Source organism: Camarhynchus parvulus, chromosome 15 (genome assembly GCF_901933205.1).
Source record: "Camarhynchus parvulus chromosome 15, STF_HiC, whole genome shotgun sequence".
Classification (NCBI taxonomy): domain Eukaryota; kingdom Metazoa; phylum Chordata; class Aves; order Passeriformes; family Thraupidae; genus Camarhynchus; species Camarhynchus parvulus.
In genome coordinates this window covers 1370743-1392130 of record NC_044585.1, presented here as the reverse complement: position 1 = coordinate 1392130, position 21388 = coordinate 1370743, and the positions used below count along the sequence as shown (strand labels likewise).

Genomic DNA, 21388 nt, shown 5'->3' with positions numbered 1-21388 from the left:
TCCATCCGTCCATCCGTCCATCCATCCGTCCATCCATCCCCATCCATCCATCATCCATCCATCCATCATCCATCCATCCCTCCATTATCCATCCATCCATCCATCCATCCATCCATCCATCCATCCATCCATCCATCCATCCATCCATCATCCATCCATCCATCATCCATCCATCCCTCCATTATCCATCCCTCCATTATCCATCCATCCATCCATCCATCCATCCATCCATCCATCCATCCATCCATCCATCCATCCATCCATCCATCCATCCATCCATCATCCATCATCCATCCATGCCCTGCTGTCAGGGTGATCAGGGCTCCCACCCTCAGCTCTCCCCTGCCCACAGCTGGCTCTGCCCCCCCATATGGCACTGTCCCCCCCTGGGCAGGGCCAGCAGGACACTGTGGCATGGCCACCCCGCTGGTGGCAAGTGTGGCCAGGGCTGTGCAATAGCCAGAGGACAGAAATAGCGCGGTGACCGCACGGCCAGCAGCAGTTTCTTCATCGCCGGCAGCGCGTCAGCGGCGTCCCATGACTCGGAGAAGGGAGCGAGACAGGAAGGAGAGAGCCCGTGGAGCTGGCAGGAAGCTGGAGGCTGCAAGAGCGCGGGGCTGACGTGGGCACGACGCGCCAGGATGGGGGCACAGCCCTGCTGGGAACGTGGCAGAGCAGGGGATGGCTTTGGGGACAGGATGGGAGCAGAGCTCCCGCCAGGCTCTGGCTGCTGGGTCTGGCTGAGGGCCAGGCCCACCCTGGGGGCTCCCCTGGCTGCAGCACCCCCAGGAGGGCACAGCACCCACCCCGTGCACCCCACTCTGGCACAGGATGCCGCGCTGCCAGCAGGGGAAGAGGAGGTGGGGACACGGTGGCGGTGTGACAGGGACACCCCCAGGCCTGGGGTCAAGCCCCTGCCTCAGTTTCCCCCCAGTCTGGCCCAGGGTGGGGCAGGAGGAGAACATAAATGTGGGCCTGGGTTTTCCCAGGGTTGCTGGGGGCTGCAGCTTTAACCCATTTTTTCACCCAAAATATCAGCAAAGTGGCTGTGTCCCAGTCACCTCACAGCCAGACTCTGTCCCCCTGTCCCACCCCAGCCCCTGCCACCAGCACAGAGACCAGCTCTGGGCAAACTCCCTGGGCTACACAGAAATAAAAATAATAAGAATTTTATTGACTTATCAAAAACTATGTGAAAATACAACTCGTGAGGAGCTGGGAGTCACTGTCACCCCTCCATGACAGGTGACAACCAGGGCTGGCATTGAACCAGAGCCCCCCCACTGCCCCCTTGGAGATTTTTGGGGTGCCAGGGGTAAGCCCAGCTCCAGGAATGCTCTCCCCTCCATGGGGCTGCTCCAGGGCTGCCCCTGAGCATCGTGGCCACCGCTCCCTTCCCAAGGGGACACATCCCATCAGCCCCAGGCTGTCCCCTATAGCACCGTGGTGGCACATCACTGCTCCTTGGCATGGCCCCCGTGTCCCCTCCACCTGGACACACTCACTGTCCCCGGGCCACCCACCCCACCCAGGCCAGGCTAGAGGAGAGGATGGCACCCAGGGACCGACCCCTCTCCTTGTGCCCACTGCCACAAGGCCACCACGTCCCCAAAGCCACCACATCCCCAGCACAGAGGGAGCAACGCTGAGCCCACCTCTGTCCTGGGGGATCATTAAAATCAACAATTAACGACAGGGGTGGGGAGCAGGGGGGACACCACACCGGGACAGCAGCCTGGGGACAGCCAGCCGCTATCTGCTGCTCTCCTGCCGCTGCTGCAGCAGCTGGATCACCTCAGCAATGCCCTCCTCGGGGACCTGCCGGGGCACAGAAGGGGTGTCAGCCTCAGGGCACACCCCGGGGCTGGCAGGGGTGCCCGGGGAGGGGCAGGGCTCACCAGGGCGTGATCGAAGTTGAAGGTGCTGATGTAATAGGCCGAGATGTCGGCGGCCGCCAGCGGCTCCGCGATCTGCGCCACGATGCCACACTCGTCTGGGGACAAAGAGGGCCTCAGGTCACTGCCACGGGGACATGCGGGGACAGCAGTGCCCCAGAGCACCCCCTGGGTGGCAGTGGCACGAGAGGGGACACGGCCACCAGGGCCACACTCACCGAAGCCGAGGGGCTGCCCCCCGATGCGCACCATGCGCCACAGCTCCCCCGTGGAGCTGGTCAGCAGCAGGTCACTGGGGAAGCTGAGGGGGACAAAGCCAAGTGTCACCCCCTCCCCGAGCCCCCAGAGCCAGGGACAGAGGGACAGACAGCCCTGGGATGGCACCTACCGCTTCTGGGTCTCGGCATCCATCACGATGGAGATGTAGCCCTCGATGAGGGAGAAGGAGAAGAAGGTGATGGAGTCGAGGTCCTGGCTGCCGGGGGCTGCGTCCCACGGGGGGCTGCGAGGGGCAAGGGGACACAGAGAGGGGTCAAACCCCCAAAATGGGGAGGAGAAGGGCGTGGTGGTGGCTCTGGGTGTCTGAGCATCCTGCTGGGGTGCTGCAGGGTGGGGGAGAGGGGACAGGAGCAGGTGGCCCCACAGGGTCTGCAGCTCACAGGTGACACCAGGTTCCGGGGCATTCTCAAAAGGACAGGGTCACTCTGGAGCAGGAGCATGCCACCAGCAGGGACACTGCTGGGACACTGTCCCATCCCAGGGGACACTGAGAACCCCACCAGGAGCATTCCCTCCCCCCAGCACCGTTCCCACTGCCTTTCCCAAACCCATCCCTTCCTGCTTTAGTCTCCCCCCTGGGATTTGGTACAATGGTGGCTTTGTCCCTTGTGTCACCTCGGGGTTCCAGCTCCCAGGAAGACAAAACCAGTTTGGAAAACACACCCGGGGTCTGAACACCCGCTGGGACCAATGGCAGGGACCAGTGTCACCACAGTTGAGGTGGCACCAGGCAAGAGGCCACCCCCACGTCCCCATCCCCAGGACTCACGCGTGGGAGTAGAAGAGGACGTCGATGAGCATGGTGGCGATGGCGGGCAGCGTGTCGGGGGCCACCGTCAGGACACAGAAGCGCGTCTGGGGGCTCTGCACCGGGTGCAGCGTGGGGCTGGCGGCTGCCAGGGGAACGGCCGCGCGTCAGGCCTGGGGACAGCTCGGGGACAGTCCCGCAGTGCCACCCCGTGGCCACCGCGCCCACGGCCCGATGTCCCCCAGGGAGCAGAGGGGTGGCCCGGGGTCCCAAAGGATGTGGGTACCACGGGTGCGAGCTGCAGCACATCGGTGGGGACTGGGTGGCCCCAGATGGGCATCTCCAGTGGGAACTGGAGCATCTCGGTGGGGTCCCTCAGACACGTAGGTACCACTGGTGGGAGCAGGAGCACCTTGGCAGGGACTTCTGTGGTCCTGGGGACAGGGTGACCATGGGGGTCCCCCAGGATGTGGGAACCACCCATGGGAGCAGCATCTTGGCAGGGATTGGGTGGCTCTGGGACAGTGTGGTCTGGGGACAGGGTGGCCTTGGGGGTCCCCCAAAGATGTGGGTTCCACTGGTGGGAACTGGATCATCTCTGGGGACAGGGTGGCCCTGGGACAGGGTGGCTCTGGAGGCCCCTCAAGGATATGGGTACCTGGGCGGGACCGGGTGGCCCCAGGGCACACAGAGCCCAGTGTCACTCACGTGGCTTGGGCTTGAGGAAGCCGTTGCTGACGTCATCGCAGGTGACAGGGACACACTCGCCACCCTCCTCCTTGTAGATGTCGAACTCCCCAGCCAGCGTGTGGATCACCACGGGCAGGTCCCGCTCCCGCACCTGTCCCGGGAGCGCGATCGGCACTGCCACCCCTCCTCAGGGCACAGAGGGGCCCTGGGACGGCCAGCCAGGGGTCCCCGTGCCCGTCACTCACCAGGATGAAGTCGGTCTGGTACGTGGAGAGCATCAGCACCGAGACGTGGTGCTCGGCCAGCGGCGCGATGACCGAGCGCGCGATCTTGGTGACGCCGGTGGCCTGGCAGCCGGGGGGCTCCCGCCCGTTGGAGACCACGCTGAGCACCAGCCACGTGGAATCCGCCACCTGCATGAACTCGGAGGGCGGCAGCTCTGCGAGGGACAAGGGACACTGAGGCAGGTGGCTCCGCAGGGCTCGGCACAGCAGGACACAGAGCCAGGGCCAGCTCAGGCACTGCGTGTCACACTGTCCCCTGGCTGATCCCCCAGGCAGGATCAGCCCCACGTGTGGGGACGCTGGTTTGGGGGTGCAGATCCACAGGTGGAATGAGCCAGACAGGGCTCAGCTGCTCCACACTGGGATCTGGCCATAGGAACCAGGGGGGCCAAGGCTAAGCCCCCCAGACCCCAAGACGTGTCTCTCCTCCCTGTGGCAGCACCCAGGCTGGCTGCAGGGGGGTGTTGGCATTGCACCCCAAAACCAGCACCACCAGGGCCGTGGGGCTGCCCAGCTCATCCTCTGCCCCAGGAGCCCCCAGCCCTGTGCCCACCACCAGGGATGTTCAGGGATGCACACAGGGCACTGGAGGTGATGAGGGGAGGGTCACCCCGCTGCCCTGGGGGTCCCAGCACCTGGTGCCAGCCTGGTGGAGAGAGGCCAGGCTGGCAGAGGGCCACGGCTGCTTCCCAAAAATCTGCTGGTGTTGGCAGGGTGGGCATAGGCCACCTGTTCCTGCCTCCCACCCCCCTTGCTCCCACCCTCCTGCCCAGGAAAGGGGCTGGCACTGCTGGGGCGCCCCAGCACTCAGCCAGGGTGCCCCCTCCTCTCTGGGCTCCCCTTCCCAGCACAGGACAGGCCAGGGCACCCAGGGGGTCTCCGGTCCCCTCCTCCCATGCAGGACGGGTGGGAGCAGCTCCCATGGGAGATCACACAAGCCCCCAGCCCTTCCGTGGGCAGCCGGTGCCCAAGCCCAGCTGAGACCCCAGACTCATCGCACCAGTGGTGGGGGGAGGTCGCACGGGGGGGGTCCAGCACGCACTGAGGGGACCCCTGAGGGGACAGGCTCTGTACCCCGCTCCCAAACTCGGCCCGGGCAGGGCGGGAGCGGGGCCGGATCCAGGGCCCGGCGGGTGTTCCCAGCGCCTGTTCCTGTGCAGGAAGCGCCAGAACAGCCTCGGCTCCGGCCCAGCGCCCAGTGCTGGGAACAGGGGGGCGGGACAGGGACTCGGGGACATGGGGACCTGTCCCAGAGCTCAGTGTTTAATTGCTTTTCAACACCACCCTGGGCGAGGCTGAATGCACGGGGACCTCGCTGTCCCTGTGTCACCCACCCCAGGGCTTTATCCTGATCCCAAGGGAATGGGGGGTGCAGCTCACCCCTGCTGGGGGTCCCCTTCCAGCCCGGCAGCAGGGGGACACGGGCAGCCCCCAGCCAAGGGGTGTTCACAGGGCACTGCGGGGCTGCAGGCTCACAGGACCATTGTTCAGCACTTCCCGCCCTCCCCTCGGGATTGAGGAATATTTGTCTGCAGGCCCCAAAATAAAACAATACATGGGGAACAGCTCTGGCTCCGGGAGCGGGGAGAGCCCGGGACACGGTCCCGTTGCACAGCACAAGGAGGTGAGCCTGGGACCCGGCCATGAGTGCCCGCGGCCGGAGCGCTGCCCCTCGCTCCCCGGGTCACGGCCAAGGCTCCGCGGCGCTCAGCTCCTGCGGCCAAGGCAGGAAGGTTTGGGCGTGGGGAGGCGGGCCGGGATCCGGACCCTCCGGCTCGGCCCGTCGGGCCGGTACCGCGGCAGGGCTGGCGACGAGGGTGATGCACGGCACACGCCAGGTCACCAATGGCACCTGCCTGGGACAGGGACTGGCTTGGAAGGGATCAAACCGCCCCAGGACACCCCAAAAGCTGACCCTGCTGCCGGACAGGGCTCACCCCTGCCAGCCTGGCTGGGTCTGTGCTTTGCCCTCCTCTGCCAAAGCTCCAGTTGGCCTCAGCGGGAGGAGGGACGGGCTGAAATCGGACGCGGGAATGATGACAGGAGCGCTGCCAGAGCCTGGAGCGCTGCCCGCGGGCGTCCCGGGAGGTGCCTGCGCCCTGCCGGGAGCACCCGGGCTTCGGGGGGCAGCTGTGCCCGGTGCCACGAGCCGGGGGGCAGCTGTGCCCGGTGCCACGAGCCGGGGGCAGCTGTGCCCGGGAGGGGCTGTCGGAGCGAGGGCAGCTACGCCGGGAGAGCCTCGGCCGGGCAAGCCGCTACATCCCCGGCGCAGGCGCCGAGGGGACGGGACGGGCACGTTCCGAGGGAGCCAAGCACAAGCCGGGACTCGCTCCCTGCGGCCCAGGCGCGGAGCCGGGCTGGGGACGCGCACAGCCCGTGCCTGCGGTGCCAGCCCGCCCTGCCAGGGGGCCGCCGCACCATCGGTACCTTTGAAGCCCTCCTCGTCCAGCATGACCGTGTAGTCCTCGGGGGTCTCAGTCAGGCTGAAGAACTTGCACCTGAAGCAGAAGAAATCGGTGCTGCTGACCTCAAAACCGCCAGCGTCTCCCGGGACCGGGAGGCTGGGGAAGAAGAGGAGGAGGAGGGTGGTGGGCGGAGAAAGGCCGGTACCGGCAGCGCTGGGGCAGGAAGAGCAGCTTGAGCAGCGGGTGGGTGTAGAGCCAGAGCCCGCGGCGGGCCAGGCTCAGCACCCGCACCCGGTGCTCCAGGATGTGCAGGTCCATGGCGGCCGCGCCGCCCCGGGAACCGCCGCCGCCGCCGCTTTAAGGGCGGACACGGGACCGCCCCGGAACCGCCCTGCATCGCCCCGGGACCGGCCCAGGACCGCCCCGCATTGCCCCGGGACCGGCCCAGGACCGCCCCGCATTGCCCCGGGTCCGCCTCGCATCGCCCCGGAACCGCCCTGGGACCGCCCCGCCTCGGTTCGACAACGCCCTGTGACCGCCCTTATCGCCCGGGGACCGATCCGGGAACGCTCCGCATCTCGCTGGGACCGCCCTGAGACCGCCTGCCTGGGCCGGGACCGCCTCGCATCGCCCAGGGACCCGACCCGGCACCGCCCCGCACCGCCAGAAAGGCCGCGAGCCGGGTCCGCCGTCCCGGGAGCAGCCCCGGTTCAGGGCCCCGGGATACCTGCACCGGAGCCTCGGAACCAGCCCCAGTACAGAACTCCATGGTGCCCAAACCCGCCCAAATTCAGCCCCCCGGGGTGCCTGGAGCAGCTCCAACTCAGAGTCCCAGGGTACCCCCAAACTGCAGCCCTGGGGGTGCCCAAGGAGACCCTCTGGGAGCCACTGCCAACCCCATGCCACCCCCAACCCCAGCACCCAACCGGGTCCCACATGCTCAACACCAGGCCTGGAGAGGGGATTCACCAAACCAGGACCACCCCCAGGAAAAAGGGGGTTCTGGAGGGAGGAATGGAGGTTTGGGCAGAATTCCTGCCTGCTGGAAGAAGGAGAGATGGCCTGGGCACCATTTTGGGATGGGAAGCTGAGTTCTGGGATGTCATGGGATTAATTAGGGGTCCCCTGGCTCTGTTCAGCCACAGGAGCTGTGACAGTGGGAGAGGGGGAAAGGCCTGGGTGCTGGGATGGGAGTGCACCAGAGCATGGCAGCCACCACTATCACAAGCTGGGGCAGGTCTCAGTCTCCTCCCATTCCACTTCAAACGGGCAGCCCCAAGGCTGGGTGAGACAGCAGGGCTGGGCCACCCTCTGCGGTGACAGAGCAGTGACAGAGCAGTGACAGCGGCGTGGCCCTTCCCTGGACGCTGCCCAGCACTGCCCCCCAGGACAAGGGCAGCCAGGGGAGATGGGACCCAGGGAAGGGTGCATGCCAGGGTCAGTGCAAACGGGATGCAGGGGAGGGTGCCCTCCAGCGATAGAGAACCATGGGTAGGGTCCAGGTGCCCCCCAAAGCTGGTACTGGTGCAGCACGTGGAAGGTGACACCACCTTTGCCTCCTGCCACCCTCCACCCCCATGCCAGGCCAAGAGAGGTGGGAGCCAGGGCTGTGCCTTTACACACTCGCTTTATTGACCCCTTTGTACAAAACTGCTTTTCCCGCTTTATTTTACAAACCCACCACCCACCCTCGGGGAGGGCAGGGGGGGCAGAGGGGACCCCACAACCAGGGAGCACCTGGCTGCTGCTCACCCACCCCGTCTCACCTGTGCTGGGGCCCGGGAGGGGCAGCAGCGGTGGGGTGAGCCCGGGCAGGGTAAACACTCCCCCTGAGCTGTGGGGAACTTGGGGATGGGAGGGGATGGGATTGGGGGGCTTTAGCCCCAAAACTCGGCATCAAATCCCGCTGCCTCTAGCGCATCCTGCCTCGGTCCCTGTCCTGCCTCGGAGGAATAATAAATAGGCTCAGTGAGTAGGTAAGTTGGGTACTACATAAAGGGCTACAGCTTGATATATCCTCACTAGATAAGAGGGGGGCAAGGGGTCCCAGGGCTCCTCGTGTACCCCCAGTGCCCCGCGCCAGGCCTAAGTGCTCGGGAGCCGGGGCGGGGGCTGCCTGGCTGGCGCAGGGTGGGGGCTACAGGGGGGACCCGGGGGGTGATGGGTCGAGGGGCTCTGGGACGGGGAGAAGGGCCCGAGGGGCAGCCCAGCCCCCCGGTGTGGGGAGGGAGCTCGGGTGGCTCAGCCACCCCCTGCCCGGGCTCCCACCGCTCGTGGTGCCAGCACCCTGCGGGGTGGGCACCCAGCGCAGACCCACGGTGTCCCCTTTGGTCACCACACCTGGCCAAGCTCCACGGATGCCCCGAGAGGGCCACGCTGTTCTCACGGAGCCGCACACCCCCCTGTCCCATCCCTCCAGCTCAGAGCCCCCAGCGCCGGGTGCCAGGGGTCCCCCTCGGTGTCCTCGCGCCCGGGTCCGTGCGCAGCCCCGCTGAGCCCGGCTGCCCGGGGTGTGGGCCGGGCCCTACAAGTACGTGTCCTCGCTCTCCCGGGAGCTCAGGCTCTCCTTGGACTGGTGGTGGGGGGAGACCTGGGGGTGCAGCAGCTCCCGGGTCGTGCCGGGCGCCCCGTTGCCCTCGGCCCCGGGGCCGTTGGCAGGACTGGCCGGGCCCTTTTCCCGGCTCTTCTCCTTGCTCTTGCGGGCCTTGGGCACGGGGGCGGGCCCGGGGGAAACGATGATGGAGGGGACGGGCTCCAGCGCCTTGCGCGGCGCGGGCTCCGCCTCGCTGATGGCCTTGGCGCCGTGCAGGCGCGTGGGGGACTTGCACTGCAGCTCTCCGTGCGTCTCCCGCCACTTCTTCAGCTGGATCAGGTGCTCCCGCTCGATCTGACGCTCCGTCACCGGCAGCTCGATGACCTGCAGGGACACTTGTGCCATCAGCGACAGTGCCACCGGGGCTGGGTGTGGGATCACCCTCAGAGCACAGGCCACTGCTAGCCAAGCTTTTTGGGAGCTGTTTCCCATGCTCCGCCCACCCAGGGACAGCCCAGCCTGGCAGCACTGGCCAGCTGGGCGGCGCTGGGCCCCCACACCGTCCCCAGCACCTCACCTCCTGCACCAGGAAGGCCTCCTGCATGATTTTGGGGCTGAGAGCCCTCAGCCTCTCCATGGTCTCATACTGGCCCTGGCAGGATTTGAGCTTGTCTGAGGAGCCCAGGGTGTGTTTGAGCAGCACCAGGCCCACCCGGAAGATGATCTTCACTCCTGCAAGAGGAGACGTGAGGCAGTGAGTACCAGGCAGGACAGGGTGACACTGCCACCAAGTCCCTCAAATGCTGTGGGGCAGCAGATCCCAGTCCCATTAACAGTCAGGACATGCAAGGGGGTGAATTTGGGATGTACACACCACCCAACCCCCAGGAAAACAGCCCACCTCCACCACAGGCATGTGGCTGCCCCAAACCTGCCCTGCTACAGGTCCCATGGCCGTGGGGAGTGCAGTCACCCCAGGAGGAGGATGAGGATGAGGATGGTGGGAGCTCCCACCTTCACAGAAGAACATGTCCCAGACGCGCAGGACGGAGCTCCAGGGCAGCGTGCGGGAGAAGGCGCACATGAACCACTCCGTCATGTACAGGATGGGGTCGATCTTCTGCTTGCTCAGGTGCTTGTAGGCCACAGGTGAGACCTTGTGCAGCAGGGAGAAGAGGATCTGTCCGTCCAGCTGGATGGCTTCCTGCGGGGACAGGGACCAGCATCCCAGTGAGTACCCCAGCCCTGCAACAGCCCCCAGTGCCTGGCCCCAGCGGGGGCAGCCAACCCTCTACACCTGATATGAGCAGAGCTGTGTCCCATGGATGCTGCACTGAGACCCCCATCCCTGAATGTGAAATGCTTCTGGGAGCCACAGCACAACAGGGACACTCTGGGAATACCCAGCCCCTCCCCAGACCCTTTCTTTCCCTATGGTGAGGAGCTGTTTTGGCCTGGAGATTCAGAATCATGGAATGGTTTGGGTTGGAAGGGACCTTAAAACTCATCACATTCCACCCAACTGCCATGTGGTACCTCCCACTATCCCAGGCTGCTCCAAGCCCTGTCCAACCTGGCCTGGAACACTTCCAAGGACAGGGTGGCTACAACTGCTCTGGGCACCCTGTGCCAGGGGCTCATCACTCTCCCAGGGAACAACTCCTTCCCAATATCCCATCCATCCCTGCCCTCTGGCAGTGGGAGCCATTCCCTGTGTCCTGTCCCTCCATCCCTTGTCCCCAGCCCCTCTCCAGCTCTCCTGGAGCCCCTTTAGGCCCTGAAAGGGGCTCCAAGGTCTCTCTGGAGCCTCCTGTTCTCCAGATGAGCACCCCCAGCTCTCCCAGCCTGGCTCCAGAGCAGAGGGGCTCCAGCCCTCAGAGCAGCTCCATGGATTCCTCTAGACTTGCTCCAGCAGCTCCAGGTCCCTCCTGTGCTGGGCCCCAGGGCTGGGGCAGCTCTGCAGGTGGGGTCTCACCTGGGTGGGGCAGAGGAGCAGAATCCTCTCTCCCCTGCTGCCCACACTAGGGGCTCAGCCCAGGACACATGGCCAGGCCATGGCCAACCCTCACCCAGCAGCACCCCAAAGTCCTTCACCCCAGGGCTGCTCCTGATCCCTTCATCCCCAACCTGGATTGATCCTGGGGGTTGCCCCAACCCAGATGCAGCACCCTGCAGGTCCCTGCCACTGCTGAATGCACCATGAGCCCTTTACTCACCAGTTTCTCGCTGTAGTAGCCAGGGAGGTACTTCTCACAGATCTGCACCAGGCACCAGAACGCTTGCTGCAAGCCAAAGGGCAGCAGGTGAGCACCCAGAGGACATCCCTGTGACCCACTCCCTGCTCCCAGGGACCACGGGAGAGGGTGGGAACCAGCAGAGCACCCCCCCAAGGGGTCTCACACCCTCCGGGAGGTGCCAGCTCTGTCCCCTGAACCGCGTGCCCATACCTCGGCTGGCATGTGCATGAGCAGGACGGCGGCGATGGGCGCCTGGGCCTGGCAGTACCCCTCCTCAGGGCGGTACAGCGTGTACGCCTTCAGCACCCGGAACAGGTCCTGCTGCCTGCGGAGACACCGCGCACGCACAGCTGGGCACACGGCAGGCACAGCTGGGCACACGGCACACAGCTGGGCACACGGCATACACACAGCGGGGCACACGGCACATGCACAGCTGGGCACACGGCACACAGCTGGGCACACGGCATACACACAGCGGGGCACACGCACAGCTGGGCACACGGCACACGCACAGCTGGGCACGCGGCACACACAGCTGGGCACACGGCACACGCACAGCTGGGCACACATGGCACACACAGCTGGGCACACGGCACACACACAGCTGGGCACACGGCACACACACAGCTGGGCACACGGCACACACACAGCGGGGCACACACACAGCTGGGCACACGGCACACGCACAGCTGGGCACACGGCACACACAGCTGGGCACACATGGCACGCACAGCTGGGCACACGGCAGGCACAGCTGGGCACATGGCGCGCACAGCTGGGCACACTGGGCACACACAGCTGGGCACACGGCACACGCACAGCTGGGCACACGGCACACACACAGCTGGGCACACTGGGCACGCACAGCTGGGCACACGGCACACACACAGCTGGGCACACTGGGCACGCACAGCTGGGCACATGGCGCGCACAGCTGGGCACACAGTGTGCACGTGGCTCAGTAGCCTTCTCCATGCATGCCAGGCAGCAGCCTGGCTCAGTCCCTGGCTGGGATCCCTTCTCCACACAAACCCAGGGCTGCAGGACACAACAGGGCTCAGATCCTGCCTGGATCTGGGAGTCAAGGCATGGAGACAACCACCCTGCCCAGAGTGAGCCGTGGACAGGCAGGGACCCAGCTGCAAGCACAGGGGCACCAGAGGCACAGGCACTCCCCAACACACTGGGAGCAGCATTTTACTGGTGAAATGGAGAGCACAGGCTGCCACCTCCTCCCTCTGCCCTCCTGTCATGGCAATTCCCACCCCACTGGGTGTCAGAGCTGGCCTGAGCCATCCTGTTTTCAGCCAGTGGATGCTCTGCGACTGTGGGAGTGTAGGGAATGTTGGAGGAATGGGGAGGACACTGGGGACATGAGTGTGGCTCCATGAGCTGGGACAGACAGTGCCCACCCCATCCATGGCTGCTGAGGGCTGGACACACAGTAGCTCCACATACCCATGGCCTCCACGTGAGACGAACATCTCATGGAAGGGGAACTGCCGATGGAGATCCCGCTCGATCACATCCAGCCACTTTGGATCTCCTGTGAGGAGGTCTAGTTCCTGGGGAGGCCAAGACTGGGGTGAGCAACACCCTTGACACCCCCCCCAAGATGTCTGAGATCCCAACATACGCCCAAGCCTGAGCAGGAGCCACCCCAGCACTGCCCCCTCCCTGGTGGTGCAGGAGGGTTCCCAGCAGGACTCACATCAAACTTGCCCATGTTCTGCTCCAGCTTGACCTTGCTCCCAGACAGGTACTGCCAGGCACGGCCCCGCAGCGAGGGCGGGATCCCCTTCTGGCACCGCAGCCGGATCTGCGGGAGAGACACAGAGACACAGCGTCAGGGGAACCACAGAGCGCTGGAAACAAAGACACTCCCGGGGCAAGGGGGGAGCCAGGCCAGCACCACGGCCACAGGCTGGGCCCCCGCCGCTTCCCAAACAAGGAGAAGTGTCCCTGAGCCCCTGGGATGCAGGGATGCCAGCTGGAATGGCAGTCAAGCACCAGCAGCACGGGGGAGCTGCCAGAGGCCCAGCAGAGGCTTTGTGGCTTGCAAACAGCTCCAAACAAGCCTGGCACTGCCTCAAAGGCAGATCCTGCTGGGAGCTGGAAAAGCAAACACTGGAGTCAAGGTGGGGAGTGAGTGGCTCTGTCCCACATGGGAAGCACTGAGGACACAGGGGAGGCTCCCTAACCCCCAGTCCAGCCCCCCACCCCCACTGTGGGGCCATGGAAAGCAGGGATGTGCACCCTGACGAGCGTCTCAGCCTTTCCACCCGCTCATCCTGGGCACAAGGGCAGGTCTGGTTCTGTCTCCGTGCATGGCCAGATCCTGAGGCCCCTGGAGCCAGCTCCATGCCCACAGTTTCCTGTGCCCCTGATTTCCTTGGCACTGGGCACCAGCCAGGACCAAAGTCCAGGCGAGGCAGTCGGTGCCTACCCTGCGTGGGGAGCTGAGCCAGCTTAGCCCTGGTGCTGCCTACACCAGCAGGGACCAAAACAGAGCCCCCAACATCCCAGTCCAACTCCTCATCACAGCAGCAGCTCCAAATCACACAATGATGGAATGGTTTGGGTTGGAAGGGACATTAAAGACCATGGGCAGGGTCACCTGCCACTATCCCAGGCTGCTCCAAGCCCTGTCTAACCTGGCCTTGGACACTGCTGGGGCAGCCCCAGCTGCTCTGGGCACCCTGTGCCAGGGCCTGCCCACCCTGCCAGGGAACAATTCCTAATTCCCAATATCCCATCCAGCCCTACCCTCTGGAACTGGAAACCATTCCCTGGGTCCTGTGCCTCCATCCCTTGTCCCCAGTCCCTCTCCAGCTCTCCTGGAGCCCCTTTAGGCCCTGCAAGAGGCTCTGAGCTCTCCCTGGAGCCTTCTCCTCTGCAGGTGAGCACCCCCAGCTCTCCCAGCCTGGCTCCAGCCCTTGCAGCATCTCTGGTGCCTCCTCTGGACTCTCCAGCAGCTCCACATCCTTATGTGTCCTTTTCCCCAAAGTCACCCCCCACAACACCCTGCAAACCCTAGCACAGCCTCCCCTCCCCATGTCCCTGCTCGGGTGGCACATGCCAACTGTGCCAGAGCTCTCAGAGCAGTGGCCAACAGCTCCCAAATCCTCTCCTGCCTGCCCAGGGCTGTGTTTCCCTGTTTGCTGGAGCAACTGAGGAGCAGGTGGTTGTTTCCAAGCACAGTACCATCACCTCCCCAGAGGGTTTGCTGCTCCCTCACTGGTTGTTTGCACGGGCAGGTCCCTTTGTGCTGGCAGGAAACACAGCGGACGATGCCCAGGGCTGCTGTGGGCAGCTCCATGGCTGCTGACAGCTCCCATTTCCAGCCAGCTCCCCTTCCTGCTGACTGAGCTGCCAGGAAGGAAACTGCCTCGCTGGGTTTTGGTTGGGCAGCCCCTCCAGCTGGCTGGGCCAGCGCTGCCAGGGCTGAGCAGCTCATCCCCTTGGACCCACGTGGGGTCCTGCCATCACCCCTGTGATCCCACTGTGATCTGGGAGTGTGTCTGGGCTGAGGGATGCTGAAAGCAAGGTGAAGCTGGAGTGCTGCCCGGGCTGGGAGAGCAGTGGGAGCTGCCCACCCACACGTCTGCCCTCCTTCCAGCATGCGGTGCTGGCACAGTGCAGCACCATGAGGGATGTGGGGTCAGGCTCTGCTGGGATCGGGGCCAGGCAGGGAGCGTTTTGGGATGCTGGAGCGGCGCAGGTGTGAGCAAGCCCGGCAGGAGCTGGCCCAGGGATCCATGGGCTGCCTGCCAACCCTGGTGAGGCAGCCAGAAAAGTACTGGGGTTTTTCAGAGGCTCAGGGAGCTCCCCCAGAGCAGCAGGGACCTGCACCAAGCAGGCTCCTGCCAGACCAAGGATAGTTGACAGCATCCAAGGCCAGGCCTGGCAGCCTTCCCTGAGCAGCCTCAGGGATACAGGCACAGAGCAGCATTCCAGAGCAGCCTCTCCAAAGCTCCAGGCATGGATTTTTGCTGCAGGACAGACCATACAGCACATCAGCCCTATGGAGATTCCCAGAGGCTCGGGCCAAGCACAAGGGAGCTGCTGTGCCAGCTGGAGCCCTCACCCCATCCCAGAGGGCACCCTGTGGCACATGGCTGGAGAGTGGCGGAAATTGCCCGTGGAACAAAGCGCCCGCCTGCCGTGGCCCAGAAAACTCTCCCAAATCCTTTAAGAGCAGCCAAGAAACAGATGAGGGATTCCAGTGTCATTCACCAGGCACTGAGTAGGGACAGCACTCCAGCACACTGAGGAGGCTCTGCCAGCATGGGGAGGAGGATGAGGAGAAGGCCCTTCGGCCACTCTCTGGCACTGCTGTCCCATGCCAGCAGCCTCACTGCTCCCAGCAGACACACAGCAGCAGCCCTGGACTTGCTGTATCCCAGTTCCTGCCTCATCTGCAGGCTCAGGGATCAGGGAGCACCAGCAAACCAAGCCATGGAGTCAGCACACCAGGAGTCTCCCAGGGACCCCCGTTCGCAGACCAGTGTCACGCAAATCAGACTCAAACATTTCCTACACCGAGCTTTTTTTGGTCTGCAAGATGCTCAGAACAGAAGTTTCCATGAGCAAACAATTCCCATGGCTGCCTGCAGGCAGCCAAAGAAGCCCTAGGAAGGCTCCAGCCCGGCAGGGAAGAATTGGAGGCAAAAGTGGGCTGGCTCAGGACCACTCACTCCCCCAAGCTCCACTTTCCAAGGGGAGTGAACAGCCCATTCAAGCCAACAGCATCACCCAAAAGCACCCAGACGCCTGTCTGCAGGGAACCAGTGACACCAGGCTGCCCCAAAGGGACACTGCTGTGCCTGGCTGTCCCTCACTGCCACCTCCCAGAGGCGACATGGCTGTCACTTACCTTCTTGTGTTTCTTGGCCATCCATTTGTCCCAGTTGTTGAGCATATCCAGCCACTTGGACTCCCGCTGCCGGAGCACCTCCAAGGGCACCTCCTCCAGCCTGTGGGAGCGGGAGGAAGCGGCCGGTCAGTGGGTGCCTGGCCCTCTGTATGGTGCTGAGGCCCCTGGCCTCCCGAGCACCCTGGGTGCCCCCCAAGCTCAGGTGGCTGCACCCCTGAAGGCGCAGGGCTCAGGACACGCTCAGCAGCTGCCGGAAGCGCTCGCCACCACCCATGAGTGAAGTCACTGCACCAGCAGAGCAGCTCAAACCTCTCGGGAGCAGCCTGCACTGCACACAGCACATGCTGCAGCATCCCCAGGGACACGCCAGGAAGGTGAGGGATGAGCAAGACCTGATCCCTGTAGCGGGGCCCAGCTGCACACAGAGAGAGCCGGGGCCATAAGCATCGTGTCATTCACACAGCTCCAGCCACACTGCGCTCCCAACGCCTGGCGCTGCTCCAGGCCCGGCGCCGAGCCCGGAGCAGGGTCCCTTAGGAGGGAGGGGAGTGTTTTCCAGAAACGGCTCAGTCTAGCCAGGGAATCCGATTTAACCCTGCTGGGGCACGGGGGATGCTGCAGTGATGCTGAAGTCGGCACCGCGGCCTCCAACCCCCCGTGGCACCGCATCTGTGCAGAGACGGGTGACAGGCAGCTCGGGCAGGCCCAGGCAGGGACATCCAAGGAGAGCAGACGCTCCTCCAAGCCACCAGTGAAGACTCGATGCCTTCCCAGGCTCTGCTCCACACTGTCCTGTGGCCACACCAATCTCAGGAAGAGTCAGATCCTTCCTGAGGACCCGAGGCCAGTGGCCTGGTGCTGAGCATCCTCCAGCAGCCAGCCCCACTACAGGACATGCAGGCCCTGCCTCCTCCCTCCACATGCCGAGCTGGAAAGCAGCGGCAGGGTGAGCCCAGGGCCGCATCCAGCTGGCAGCGCTGCCCTGCGCCCTGCCCAGCCCTTCCAGCCGAGTCCCACCCACAGCAGCGGGTCGGACGGGGCGAGCGCGATTGTTCCGAGAGCAAACCCGCTCCCAGAGGATCTGCTTTGCTTGGCTCCCCACCCTCCCCAGCATGGCCAGGCATGGCCGGCAGCTCCCCAGCCCGGCACGGGGATGGAGGCAGCGCTGGCCTCCAGCCGGGGCTCCGCGAGGCGTGGGAAGCTCGGGAGCGCGGGACGCTGGATGCAGGAGCTGGCTGTGGGCCTGCTGGAGCTCTGCCAGCACAGACTGGAAGCTGTTCCCAGCTGATGGCTGCTTGGCAGCGGGCAGGGAGCGAGGACCGGCTGCATTTCATATGGCCCAGGCGGGAGGGTGGGGGCACTCCAGGCGGGGAAGTGACGGGATGCCCTGTGCTGGGAATGCGCTCCTCTGCATCCACGCTGGGTGACATCCCCACAGCTCGGCCCTTCGCGGTGCCCTCAAACCCTCCATGGATGCTCGGATACCCTGCCTGCCCTCCCAGCAGGGCAAACCCAACTCTGGCAGCCACAGTAGGAGGTCATGTATTCCCCTTCATCCCCTCCTGGACAGACAGCGAGCCAATAAAGGCCTGGAGCAGGGCAGGATTGGGCCCCAGCACATCTGTGGGGTGCTGCAGGAGGCTCAGTCCCCAGTGACTGCAGCCACCATACTGTCAGCACCCCTGGGAGCAGCCACTGGCCTCCAGCACCACGACCTTCATCCAGAGCTGCTGCAGGGACAGGGACACACCCCAGGGACAGCCACAGGAATGACAGCCAGGACAAGGGTCCCCTAAATGTGCTGTGTGTTCAGGATAGGGTACAGCACCACGGGAAGGAGAGGCCACACCGCTCCCACAGTGCTGATGGACAAGGTTTATCACCCGGAGTGATGCACCTTGCCCAGCGCCAACATTCCAACCTCCAGCACCTTTTCACCCCACAGACCCACCCAGTAACACCCACAGGCTATGGGGGGTGAACACTGCTCCTCACAGACAGGGAAACTGAGGCACAGCTGGCACCAGAGCACTCAGGTGGGCAAAGCCCAGGGAGCGTGCTGCAGGCCATGTCCCAGCAGGAGAGGAGCCGGCTGCCACGCGCTGCTCCCGCTGCCACCCCGACTTTCTCTGGGCGTTGCTGTGAAAGCAGGGCCAGGAAGGCAAACGCCAAACACGCTGCCGAACCAGCTCGACAGCAACAGCACATTCCTGGGTGTCAGCACCGCCCTGGGGCCCAGCGCCTCGGGTTAGCCTCACTTCCTCCGAGGGTTTCCTCCGCGGAGCGGGGTGACCCTGGCGCCCAGCACTGCCAACAAGGGGTCCTTGGAAAGACACCATGGCCTGGCCTCCTTGGCTTGACAGAGGCCAAAAGTCCACTGGAATCAGTGCCTGGAGCTGACCAGACACTGACCTCGTGTGCTGGCAGCTCCCTGATCCCAAACGGGGTGGACACCACTTCCCAGCCACTCGCTCTCTTCAGAGAAAGATGGGACAGCTAGAACAGCTTTTGGGGCTCTTCACACAGCCATCACAACATCATGGAATGGTTTGGGGTGGAAGGGATCTTAAAGCTCATCCAGTGCCACCCCCTACCATGGCAGGGACACCTCCCACTGTCCCAGGCTGCTCCCAGCCCCATCCAGCCTGGCCTTGGGCACTGCCAGGGATCCAGGGGCAGCCCCAGCTGCTCTGGGCACCCTGTGCCAGGGCCCTAGCACCCTCAAACAGAACGATTTCCCTCAGATATCCTATCTAACCTTGCCTTCTGACAGAAGGAAACCATTCCTCCTTATCCTGTCACTCCAGGTCCTTGCCCAAAGGCAGGAGACCAGCTTCCCTTGCAGCCCCTTTAGGCACTAGAACGGGTTCTAAGCTCTGCTCGGAGCCTTCTTTATCTTCTCCAGGCTGAACAGCCGCAGGTCTCAGCCTGGCTCCCTTGTTTACATCCCGGCCGCTGCGGCCTCCGCCGCGGGCACGAACGATGCCTGACAGCGGTCCCGGGCGGCCCCGCGCCCAGCCCGGGGGCGGCGGGGACAAACCCCCCGGGGCGGGGAGAGCCGCGGCCGGCCCGGCCCAGCCCCAGGCCCGGCCCTGCGGGGCCGAGCGGCCGGAGCCGACTGGGCCGGGCCTGGGGCGGCTCCTCGGCGCCTCGGTACCCCAGTGTCCCCCCGGCCCCTCACGGCCCCGGCCCCCCTCACGGTCCCCCGTCACGGCCCCACTCACGTCCCCTCGGCGCCGCGGCTGCCCACGATGAAGCCGAACTTATCGACGCGCCGCTCCTCGGGGCCGCCTCCGTTGATCTCGGAGTCGGAGCCGAGCGAACTAAGCTCATCGCCGCCAGGGTCGGCGAGGCTCTCGCGGGTGCCCGCCAGGCTGCGCCCGCCGGGCGAGCTGGGCCCGCCGCCCCCGCGGCTCTTGGCCATGGCGGCGCCTCAGCGGCGGCGCGGCCGCTCCGCCATGCCGGGACACGGCGGCGGCCACGCCCCGCTCCGGCCACGCCCCCTCCCTGCACAGCCATTGGGCGGGAGCAGGGACTCGGCCAATCAGCCGCCGAGATTGCGGAAAGTAGAGCCCGCCCCCGAGGCTGATTGGTCGAGAGGACGAGGAGAGCTGTCCGTCAAGTGCCGGCGGGTGTCGGTGAGGGGCGGGGCTCCGTGCGCCGGCAGTGGGGCAGCGCTGGGGCGGGAGGCGCTGGGACCAGTACGAGACATAACGGGATGGACTGGGACCAGTATGAGACATAACGGGGTGGACTGGGACCAGTATGAGACATAACGGGGTGGACTGGGACCATACGAGACATAACGGGGTGGACTGGGACCAGTATGAGACATAACGGGATGGACTGGGACCAGTACGAGACATAGCAGAATGGACTGGGACCAGTATGACACATAATGGAGCTGTACTGGGACCAGTACAGGACATAACAGGATGGACTGGGACCAGTATGAGACTTAATGGAGCTGTACTGGGACCAGTACGAGACATAACCCGCTGTACTGGGATTGGTATGAGATAAAACACAGCTGTACTGGGATTGGCATGAGATACAACACAGCGGTACTGGGATTGGCATGAGATATAACAGCTGTACTGGGACCAGTGTGAGATAAAATGGGCTAGACTGGCACCAGTATGGGACACAGCAGAGCTGTACTGGGACCTGTATGAGGGGGCTGCAGCAGGACCAGCCAGCCACAGCGGGGCTGTGCTGGGGCTGTACTGGGATGGCACTGGCATTCCAGGAAGGCTGGATACCGGGACTGCAGGAGGGCTGTGCTGGGAAGCACTGGGGCAGCCACCGGGATCTGTTTCTCTCTCCAGAGCTGTCCCTGCCCTGCAGATCCCACAGCCAGACCACCGCTGTGTCACCTCAAGAGTCACCATCCACAGCACCCCAGACAGGTAAAACCAGCCCGGCTCTCCCAAAAATAACACACCAAAGGATCTGGAGGAGACTGGGATGTGCTGGGACCTGTCCCAGGTAAAGCCTGCCAGGGGCAGATCCATCCCACCTCCAGAGCCCAGTGCTTCATTTCCTCCCTCTCACAGCCCAGAACAGGGGGTATTGGAAGGATCCCTCTCAAGGTGGTACCGTGCCAAAAGGAAGAGGGAATGAGGTTCCTTAAAATCAGCAACTCAACCTACTTGCAGATTTTTCTGGCAGCCAGGCCCCACCAGTCCTTGCCACTGAACTGGGAGGCTCTGATGGCGCTTGTTTTGTACCAGATCTCCACACACACAGTCTGTTGCAGCATTCATCCCTCGGATTTAGATGGAAACAGGCTGGCAAGGCTCCACAAAAGTGATTTCCAGGGGAAGTTTTCTTGCTGGAGTGCCGGTAAAGGGGCTTGGCTGACACTGTTACCGAGGGCACAGAGGGAACAGCTCCCACCAGGAGCTCCGTGGTGCCCAGCACAGCAGGAGGAGGAACACAGGGTGACCTTCAGCACAGCCCAGCCCAGCCCCGGATACAAACACAACTTCTCCATTTCAGAGCTCCCTTGGCAGTTTTTTTCTATCCGCTCTGGAAAACCCCGCTCACTGCCTGTTTTCTGCAGGATTGTACCTATTGTCTGCTTCTGAGGAGAGAAGGGAAGTGATTATCCTGCCTTCCTGCAGGGCAGGAGCACCCTGCACCCACCATCCAGCCCCACGCTCCGGATTCCTGCAGCAGGGAGGGGGAGCAGGCTGTGACAGGGACATGTGGGGACCTGTCAGAGACAACAGCTGGACTCTGTGGCCAGGGAACACCTGGGCTGGGCCAGTGCCAGCCACCTTCCCCACAGCCACTGGGCTTCCTCCTGACCCCAGGGGAGCACAGCAGAGGCAGGAGGATGCAGGCTCTTCCCTCCTGCTTCATCCCTCTCTCCCCTCCTAAGCATGGAATAAGGTAAACAGGATGTTCCTATGCTGCCTGACCATGACTAAAAA

General features: G+C 64.3%; 2 protein-coding genes across 2 annotated transcripts; both read right to left on the bottom strand.

The window, feature by feature from the left end:
• Window positions 1-1198: 1198 nt before the first annotated feature.
• CASTOR1 (cytosolic arginine sensor for mTORC1 subunit 1) lies at window positions 1199-6647 on the bottom strand. The gene is made up of 9 exons (XM_030958916.1): window positions 6507-6647; window positions 6324-6394; window positions 3858-4051; window positions 3631-3763; window positions 2944-3067; window positions 2284-2397; window positions 2114-2196; window positions 1899-1993; window positions 1199-1818 (listed from the first exon to the last, which is right to left on the bottom strand). The coding sequence occupies exons 1-9, from the start codon at window positions 6617-6619 to the stop codon at window positions 1753-1755; spliced, it is 993 nt and encodes a 330-aa protein (XP_030814776.1). The 5' UTR covers window positions 6620-6647; the 3' UTR covers window positions 1199-1752.
• Window positions 6648-7912: 1265 nt separating this feature from the next.
• Window positions 7913-19430, bottom strand: TBC1D10A (TBC1 domain family member 10A). The gene is made up of 9 exons (XM_030959188.1): window positions 19175-19430; window positions 15951-16050; window positions 12786-12893; window positions 12533-12639; window positions 11282-11396; window positions 11051-11116; window positions 9849-10038; window positions 9412-9566; window positions 7913-9218 (listed from the first exon to the last, which is right to left on the bottom strand). The coding sequence occupies exons 1-9, from the start codon at window positions 19372-19374 to the stop codon at window positions 8826-8828; spliced, it is 1434 nt and encodes a 477-aa protein (XP_030815048.1). The 5' UTR covers window positions 19375-19430; the 3' UTR covers window positions 7913-8825.
• Window positions 19431-21388: the final 1958 nt, after the last annotated feature.